Source organism: Corylus avellana, chromosome ca3 (assembly GCF_901000735.1).
Source record: "Corylus avellana chromosome ca3, CavTom2PMs-1.0".
NCBI classification, from domain to species: Eukaryota; Viridiplantae; Streptophyta; class Magnoliopsida; order Fagales; family Betulaceae; genus Corylus; species Corylus avellana.
Window position 1 is genome coordinate 38,813,725 of NC_081543.1, and position 9,802 is coordinate 38,823,526.

At 36.4% G+C, this 9,802-nt stretch overlaps 1 protein-coding gene and 1 long non-coding RNA gene across 3 annotated transcripts; both read left to right on the top strand.

Annotated features, from left to right (window-relative positions):
- The first annotated feature begins 43 nt into the window (after positions 1-43).
- On the top strand, positions 44-1,684 carry LOC132175634 (uncharacterized). The gene is made up of 3 exons (XR_009439451.1): positions 44-996; positions 1,149-1,285; positions 1,403-1,684. It is a non-coding gene; the product is annotated as an uncharacterized LOC132175634 (long non-coding RNA).
- A 1,767-nt stretch (positions 1,685-3,451) lies between these two features.
- On the top strand, positions 3,452-6,617 carry LOC132175187 (protein NOI4). 2 transcript variants are annotated; one of them, XM_059587051.1, is made up of 3 exons: positions 3,452-3,585; positions 5,940-6,125; positions 6,240-6,617. In XM_059587051.1, exons 1-3 carry the CDS (start codon positions 3,580-3,582, stop codon positions 6,282-6,284), a joined length of 237 nt encoding a protein of 78 aa, XP_059443034.1. In that variant the 5' UTR covers positions 3,452-3,579; the 3' UTR covers positions 6,285-6,617. The 2 variants fall into 2 exon arrangements, with proteins under 2 accessions (XP_059443034.1, XP_059443036.1); XM_059587053.1 differs by having other exon boundaries at positions 5,943-6,125.
- The last annotated feature ends 3,185 nt before the right edge of the window (positions 6,618-9,802 follow it).

Sequence of the window (9,802 nt, forward strand, 5' to 3'; positions counted from 1 at the left end):
AAGGAACCAATGTTGGATTTACTACTCATGAGCACCTTTATAATTTACCCACTTAATATGGGTAATCCACCCACCCAATGTGGGACTAATTTTCTAGGGCGTCACATATGGTCCCTTAGTTTATTTTATATCTAAAGCCTTTAGGGTCCCACATGATAAGTATCTGCATATTGTGGCTGATGTAGAGAAAAAAATGGAAAATGAAGTTTTGGCTTCATCATCTCAATTGTAATCTATGGATCAAATGGGCTGTAAGAATTCTAGTGTCCAACCATAATAGTAACACTTTCGGGAGATGTTTTTATTACTGGTTCTTTGCCTTTTAGAGCAATTTTTGTGATGGAGCTACAACATGAATTAATATTTGTGATTTTTAGTCACAGATCAGAGAAAACAACAAATAAAGTTTGTTCTTTTATTGGTAATTTGAATTAGGAAGAGTACAATATGTTAAAGGTTAATCTTAGATTCTTTTTGTTGTAATATAATGTTGATGGGGAGTGCATTAATGCCTTAAATCTTTTTCATTTTTCCTGATGTTATGTTAATTTGTTGAAATGATTGCACAGTTCGATTTGGAGAACATGAGTTTTGTTGTTGATAAACCATCAATCATCTTGACATACCATAAAAAAGCAATCAGTGGTCTTGTTTGCTGTTCCTTGGTTTTAACTTCTTTCTAATTCTGAGTGCCACCTCAGATGATATCCATTTGCTCCTGATCAATTAACTTTTGACAGGGTTATGTTGCTCAAAGAAAGTGCAAAACACAGCTAGCATTTTGTGAGGAATGGAGGATGAAAAGCCGCTTTTGGTCATCAAAAAGTTATCATCGTAAAGCTGAAGTTTTAAGTCTCAATTGAGGTTACTTTCTGATTGCAAGTTCCACTAAAACCTGATGAAGGTATTCAGACAGGATATTAAACTTACTTCCAAAGAATATTCCAAAGAATATATCAAATTTCCTTTTTTCAGATGTTATGTGAAGGAATGTGGGTATGATTTCATTTCTGTTATGCGTGCATGCTTTCTCATCTAAACCTTTTCTCTCTCTCTCTCTCTCTCTCTCTCTCTTTTTAATCTCAATTTTTGCTAATCCATGAGTATCTTGGTTTAGATTTGTTTCTCACCAATACTGCCAAAAACAGAACTAGAAGATGGAGCCACAGCAGCCAGTGTCAAGCAATAAGGAGACATTTCTTCACATGCTGCTTGGGGGAATTCACTGGGAGGTTCAGGATTTTTGTGAGCACTGAGCTCTGCAATGCTGTCCATTGGTTGGAAGGTCAGGACAAAAAATTAGTGGCACGTAATAACCAATCTATAAGTTGTTCTCAGGCTGAAAATACATATTTTGTCAATGTACATTTTTTCAGGGTCATGATTTTTTTCTTCTCCCCAGGTATTTTGGGAAGACCAAGATTGCTTGCAGTATAGATAGCAGCCCAAAAGAGGTGGATGAAGCAACTTGATGGTAAAAGAAGTTGGCCCTACGAGGGAACCAGAATAGTGGTGTGTCTAAAATTTAATGTTATTATTAATAAAGCTGGCTTGTGTAGTGAGCGTTAGGCCCTCAATGTGTTGAATCTGCACCCTGTAATGGAGGCAGGAACTTGGCTGTCTGTCATAGAACTTGTCCAGGGGTTCCCTTTTACAAAATAAAATAATGAAAATATAATGCATTTGCTGCTGCGTGGCATACAGAATCTAACAATTTTATCACTCAAGGCCTTGCTTCCACATGCAAAAACCATGGTCATGTTTGTTTGAATTTATTGTCTTTTGTTTTCTCTTCTCAAGACAAAATATATTAACAAACAACTCAAAACAAGCTTATAAAAATACAAAAATAGTTTTTACCTTTATATCACATTAGAATACTTTTAGAGGAAAGAAAAAAAAAAAAAAACCCAAAACCCTAGAAAGCAGTACTTTATTGAGCAGTATTAGCATATATAAATTTTAAATTTTTTAGAGAAGAAATGAGAAAAGAATGGATTGATATGATATAAAGGTGGCTGTGGGTTGATGTGACATAAAAGTAAAATAAGTTTTAAATTTTTTGTAAGTAAAAAGCGAAGAAAGTTGTTTATTAATGTGAAGAAATAAGTTTGATTTTTTTTTTTTTTTTCTTCGGATAAAAATGAAGAAGGTGAGCGGGTTAAGCTTCAATAATCAAAATCACATATCTCTCCAAGGACAATGTTTTTCAGCAAAACCAACATCATATCCAAATGCATTTTTTAAGTCTGGAAAGATGTGATGGCTTAGGTTGAAAACCCATGATTCAATGTGGCATATTTTGCTTGTTTCTGTTGTAGGAATGTACTTAAAAAAAGGTGGCATACTTTAGACTGAATGGGATAAGGGATTGAAAAAGAAGAGAAGATGAGCCGAGCCCACCTTCAGCCTCCATGGCCTGAAATCCCTTACACTGCCCCCACTACTATGGCACCTCAAGAACTAACCCAATACCTATCCCTTACATCCCACAACCTATAATATTCCACAACATGCTCAAATAAGAAAACAACCCGCCGAATTAAGCCAATAAGCATAAGAAAACTTTAATTTGAAGAAAACAAAATAAAATAAAAATACAATAGAAAGTGAAAATTTGGTTATGTTGACAAAATCGAATGGGATGGGTCAAGGAGATAAACCGAATGAGAGCGTTTAAGTGTTACAAGGCAGAACAACCCATTGAGATTGAAACATGTGTTTCTTGTGTCCAGTTTTGAAATAGATGTCCCAATCTTAACGGATTTAGTTCCAATTAGACCTTTCAAAAAATAAGAAACCTAATATTGAGTTGGATTTGAGTATTTAAGAATTGTGTTTTTGATATTGGTCGATCAAACGTTGCCTGTTATTGACTCTCATTGCAAACAGTCGACTCAGCGAACGCCAATTAAGCTTTTTAAAATTTGGTAATGTTAGACTTATAACTCATTTACAACTAGTTAATATTGTCAACATATGATTGAAGTTACATCAATCTTCAGAAAATAATAATAATAATAATATAAATAAATAACAATCTCAAAATTACATGTCAACACGTGGCAGCACATAAAATATTTATTGTGTACACCTACAGATGATCCGTAGGTCCCCCTTTTGGTAGAGGATGTGAGTCTCTAACTAAAATACTTCCATTAATTAAGATTAAGACATCGAAAATCCAAACTGTTAAAGGATTGCCAGCAAGTACTCAATGTGCCCACTGCCTCGGTGCAACCCCAACAGCACCGTTTGCCAGCTCACCACCACCGTTCCGTTATTAATTCTCTCTCTCTCTTACTCCACGTCACGGCTGACACTGACTAACGGCGACGTCACACCTTTCATGTCCCTGTCAAATATAACGCCGTTGAATCAAAACCGTTGGCCCTAAATATTTCTCCGTTTCACATGGTATAGAGGCCCATTTCTGGCCCAACTCACAAAGCTCCTCATCACCACCCTGTGTCTCTCTCTCTCTCTAAAAGACTCTCTCTCTCTGGTTTTTCTTGCTTTATAGCTCTGTAGTCTTTTTCTTTTCCCAGAAAAGTTTCTCTCCCTCTCTCTCTAGAATTCATGTCGGTACGTAAACTCTCTCTAAAAATAGGAATTTTTTTTTTTGTTTGGTATTAGAAGTTCTTTGTTTTATTTCCTGTGATGCTTTTTGTGCTCGATTCGATTCGATTCGATTGTTGATCGATTTGAGCTTCAGTTTCGGTTGGTTGAGATTGGTAACGGATTTGATCATTTGGGTATTTTTCATATTCTTAATTTAAGGTCGAAGGCGTATTTGATTAATTATGTTAAAGTTGAGCAATAATTCTGTATGTTCTCTGAATTTTTACCAATTATATTAGCTTCTTTAGTGGCCGTCCATGAATTATAAATCAATGATTTGTGTATTTGAATTTGGAATAACTGTGTATTCAATTTCCTGTTGTTGGAGGAAATGGAATCTTCTATTAGAGATTTATTACACAAATGAAAAGAAACAAAAATCAAAGAGAGCATATAAGGTGTGTAGAATGTTTTTACAGAGAGAAAAAAAAAATGGTTTTAGGAAAAGGAAAGATCGTTTGGGTCAGTCCGTTTGTGTCTGTGTTTATGTGAAATGTCAAAAGTTTAAATATATATTGTAAAAGTAAACGAGTTTATGTTTCTCTGAAAAAAGTGAGTATGTTAACGACTTGATTGGAGAATCTGTTTTGCTATTCTGAGGAGCTTTGTATTGATCTAAGACATGTCTGCAACATCGTGTGGGAGCTTTGTTCTAATGTATGTTTACCTGATTAGGAGTGACTTACTAGTACTTTCGAGGTTTTCTTCTATGATTACTGTATTTTTTTTTTCTTCTTTTTTTTCATTTTGTATATGGGATTTCTTTGATTATATATGTAATTGTCTAACATTCACCCCCTCCCCTCCCATCACTGCCAAGTTGATAAAAAAGAAAATGTATCTTTGCTGACCCAGCAAATCCTTAGATGGTTATTGGACCGCAAAGTTTGTGCTTAATTCTGCGATTTGTTATCTTTGGTCTTTATCATGAATTCAGTAAACTGGGAATAAGTTGATCACGATTGATTTTATAATCCATAAGTTGCTACTACTTCTTTCACTTCTTTTTTCTTTTTTAGTTAGTACACCCGAGCAATCACTAATGATATTTGGATTCTGGAATGAACAAAAATGACTTAAAGACATGAAAAACAGCAAATTGCCATGGGTATGGAGAACTATAGATGTAGTCGCATGGCACTAAAGTCGATGAAAATTACGTAATATCTTGTTTAAATTTTTCACTTTGTGTCGGAGCGGGTTATTTCAAGTATACTTTTACTCAAAATCAACCCAAAGTGTATAGTGGGATTGTGCCGATCGATTAATGCATTGAATCAAGTGAAATTCCAGCTTATTAGAGTTCACCTAATCATGAGGTAGGATGAGTTGAATGTGCTACCTAGTTGGACACCTTACGAAGTGTATAAAGCTGTAGCTATTTTGTTCATTGTATGATTGCTCAGTCGGGTGAGATGACTAATGCAATATTGAGAGGACCTGAAAGAATGCCTCAGATGAGGCAAAGCTTTATGGCATGATTATGAGGAAGTATTGGAGTGTTATGACTGACCAATTAACGTGGATGAAGGTAGGGACATAGCAGAATGAAGGTCTGTCCTTTTATGTACTCGAGTGTCTAGAATCTTGGGGTAAAATACTGCTTGATTAAGGTGTCTGTCATATGCTTTGCTTTTACTTATGGACGAGTGTGTTGTGTAGTTAGCTGCTTTCATGGGAAATTATCAATTAGAAGCCTATTTCAAACTTGTTGGGATCAATATTTAATTATCATTGGTGACATACGACTAATATGAGCATCTGACTTTGTTATAGAATGCTTTTCATTTGGTAACTGGTTGCTTGAATTGTGGCAATCAGCCGCTTATATATTCAAATTTTGTGTATGATTGCATAAGAGTTTAATTCCTTTTTCGAGTTAATTTTCATTGCACCATTAGCAAAATCATTCTATTGCTTTCATATATGTGCTTGTTTGCATCTTACTGTGTTTTAGTCCTCCATGTTGGATGGAGAATGCTCCATATCATCAGTTTTCCCCCTTAGTCTCCAAATATTTTCTTTAGTTTTGCTAATTATGTTCAGTTCCATCAGAGGAGAAGAAAATTACTTGGGTTGAATTATGTGGCTTCTGTTTCTAATTGTGATAGGGTTAATTCTATGTTCCATTTCTGAAGTTCATCATTGGAAGGAGAATGAGGATTTTAGTAGTTCCCTTTTTGGGTACATATTTCTCAATGACAATTTGCGTAACGTTTGTGAACATGGTTACTTTTTTTTTGTTATGCGGCTGTCCTCTGCCTTTCACAGTTATCAGAATCGTTAATAGGAACTTTTTTACCTTTCTGTTTCTCCAGCAGGACAAGGGTCGACCACTGCCAAAATTTGGTGATTGGGATGTCAACGATCCTGCTTCAGCTGAGGGATTTACTGTGATTTTTAATAAGGCTAGGGATGAGAAGAAGACGGGTGGCAAACCAGAGTCACCAGGAAAGGGTGATCCTCAAATTAAGCCTGGAGTGGATCCTGGCAAGCCTCAGCCTGTAAGATGCTATTTGCTTTCTTTATTTCTAGAACTGAAAAATGGATGATTCATTTTTGCCACTCACTTTTTGTAAAAGCTAATGTGTGATGTGTCACGATTCACTGGTTTTCAGAAAAAATGGTTTTGCTGCATTCAAGACCCACCTACACAATCCTGATAAGGTCCTTCCTGTGTGAGTGCTTCAACATAAGAGAGCATGTTTTTCTGTAACTAGCTCCACCATATTTGCCCCAAAGAAGATGGGAGCTGTAGAGCCATGGTGGCCTCTGCTGGAATCAATGTAGTGTGTGCTGTAAAACGATTTGTGGTGAGGGAATAGGTAAAGAAGACAAATACTTATTGTATCTATATGCACTGATGTTGTGGTTTATTTATTAGAAGCCAGGCTATTTCTTCCCATATGTGCCTTGTATTACGCTAGTGCTCTTCTAGAGCTTTGCTTGTGATGTCTGTTCTCTTGTTATTTGTATTATCAAATTGGCCTTGATTATGATATGATTTTTTTTTTTTTAATAAGTAATTATTTTCATTATAAAGCGTAAAAGAACACGCAATCTTAGTACACATGATGTTTACATGCGATAACCTTCACTAATGATTCAAAGAACTAATATTCTCAAGCTTTGAGTACTTAGGGGCATTTTACCCTTTTGGATATATACATTACTTGGCCAAAAAAAAAAAAAAAAAGGAACTGATACTCTCGAGCCCTTCTACGCACTTTTCGTGATCTTCAAAACATTTTACATTATTTTCGCTATGATTTCTTCTTAAATAACTTTTTTTTATTCTTTTTTTTTTTGGTGGGGAGAACAAATAGTACTGTGAACAGACAAAAGTCAAGGGAAATAAAGTTGAAAAATTGGAATACGTCATCACCCAATACAGGGTTACCACTATTTTGCAAACCTTTATTGTCTTACATTGTAATAAGAATTTAAAGTGGGAGAGGAAGGAGATGACCTTAGTAGCACAAAGTGTGCTAGTCAAATAAAAAAAACAACCTTACGATAGTGTTCTTATGTGGATTAAGCACTCAGATTCTTACTTTTGTGATTTTATTCCTGCCATAAACCAATTAAGGGGCAAATAAAGTTTTTCTCTAAATTGAGTTAAAGAATTTTTTTTTCTAACAGCCTCTTAATTTAACATTTGTCCTTAGAGCAACTCAAAACTCAACCCATTGGCTTCTCTTGTTCTCGAAGAAATGAGGATTTGGACAAGAGTTCTGTTGAAAGTCTAGCTCAAATGAACTTTTATATGGTAGTTACAAACTTTACGTAGAATTCACCATTGAAAACCAGTTTATAAGAGGATGATGCCCAAAAACTTATACACATTATGATTGCACATGAGTCATGTAAAACACTTGAGAATAACTTATATAGGGAGGTTGCACAAAAGTCACATTTTGTGCCACCAATAAGGAGCTGACACATCAGCTAATTTCATTAGACTTATACTACAAATAAAAACTCAACCACACTAAATTATACTCCAAAAAAATTAAAAAAATTAATTTTTTTATTAAAAAAAAAAAGCAGATTTGAAGGGGTGGCCACCTCCCCCACATTGGGTGGCCGGCCACCGCCCCCAGGCCATGGGTGGTCACGGCCATTCCCATGGTTCTGGGCGGGCGAGCCCTGTATTCGACTGGGTGGTCGGCAGCCAGTTAAATTACGCTGGAGTGGTCATGCCACACCTTTGGTTTGCACTTCCATTAAAGCCACGGGAGTGGGCTCTATGAGCCAACTCTTTATATCGGGTGTGCATGCGGCCAAATGCCAATCCCGGTGATCCGGATTTGGTGAGCATTACAGGTTCATTATTCCCAGCCATGGAGGGCCGCTACGTACACCCCATGGTCTATGCATGGTCATTAATCTTAATGTATCGGCCACCTTCCAACTTTTTTTTTTTTTTTTTAATAAAAAATTAATTTTAATTTTTTTGGAGTATAATATAATGCGGTTGAGTTTTCTGATGTGTCAATTTCTTATTGGTGGCACAAAAGGTGATTTTTGTGCAACCTCCCTATGTAAGTTATTCTCAAAACACTTATAAAGTAAGTTTCCTCTTATTCTAGGGTTGGTCTGACCTTTACCCTTTGGAGGGAGAGGGGGGCCTGTAAGGGTTGGTCTAACCTTTACCCTTAGCCAACATAGTCGTTTGTTTTCTGGTTATACTATACTACTGTGTAGGGTGAGATCCCCGTGTGAAGCTACCCTTCTTCAAATACACATTGTTCTATATACTAAAAAATGAAACACATTTCTACGGCCTTGTTATTTCCATGCGTCATTGTTGCCAGTCAAAGACTTAGCTTATTGCAACAATGAACTGGTATAAAATAACCAATGATATATGGATGCAGCCTGTGGCTAAGGGTTGCCTTTGGTGCATAGATTGGTCAAAATGGCAGCTAATCTAATGTACGTCCACAGTTGAGCTGAAATACATGTATTTGTGCCTCCAGGACACTATCACTTCAAGGCAAGGCTGCCAAAGAGTAAACAAAACGGTCTCTATGCATGTTGTTTTGTCCTGGAGTAATCACAAAAATTCAAAAAGGCAAACAAAAGCCTGAAGGAAGAGTCTGGCTTCATGATTCTACAAATTGATAAATATCCTATGGCAATTCCACATCTAAACTCTGGACGTCCCAAGCTTCCGCTCAAACAGCCGGCGCAGAAGGTAAACTTGGAGAATGCTAGCACCAATGAGTGCTGCTGATTCGAAAAAGGCCTTGTGAACAGCCCTCTTGCTCATTCCATCATTTACTGCATTTCCCATTGAAACGGCAAGGTTAGGTTATGAAATGAATGACAAACTAATTCATTACAAGTCTATCTAGCAAATGCTTGTGCAAAGAGAGAGAGAGAGAGAGAGAGAGGGTGATTTCATGTTCATGCCAACAATGTTTGCACATGAGTGCATGGGCGTGTGGTGTGTACAAACTCTTAACCAAATGGATTAACATCGTATCTATCCAAGTCAGCAACTTTTTTACTCAAAACTAAGAAGGTTTCCTTATGCAGCACCTACAGTATGATGCAATCTCATGACAGAATCAAGCTTGAAGACCTCCGGTTAGAAGGGAACTAAGAGATTCCTTAATATTGTGAAGGGCATGGCAGATATGATAATCAAGTAACTGAACTAATCAGAGAAATCCTATTAGACCAAATCAAACTCCTACTACTAGAGATATCGTTGAAGATGAAGACAAGGAAGATAAACATTAAGCGTCAATAGAAGAACACTCATGATAGAACCCTAGCGTCAAGTGTAAATAGAAGAACACTTCTGATAGGACTCTAGTATTCATCTAGGGTTTAACTTGTATTGTTATTATAGAGTTTAAGTTAGAGTTGATAAGTAACTCAAGTTTGATTATATATAGAAACATTGCCATACCGGTTGAGGTAGGCAGTATTACACAATCCTATATGGTATAAGAGCTATTACACACGACTAACGTCAAATTTTTTTTTTCCTGCTTCCTTGGCTACTTCCTCCACCACCTCTTTCACTACACTACCTATAACATCTGCTGCTCCCCACAATCCTTTGCACGTCACTAAGGAGCGGACCTACAGCACACCTTGGGGGGTCCATGGCAACCCCAAGGATTTCTAAAAGCCTTGCAAATTTTTTTATTTTTTTTATTTTTTT

What these genes read in the sequence shown, in the direction of transcription:
- LOC132175187 (XM_059587051.1), top strand. An exon ending in ATCCTGGCAAGCCTCAGCCT is followed by an intron (nt 6,126 to 6,239) that starts GTAAGATGCTAT and finishes ACTGGTTTTCAG; the next exon opens with AAAAAATGGTTTTGCTGCAT.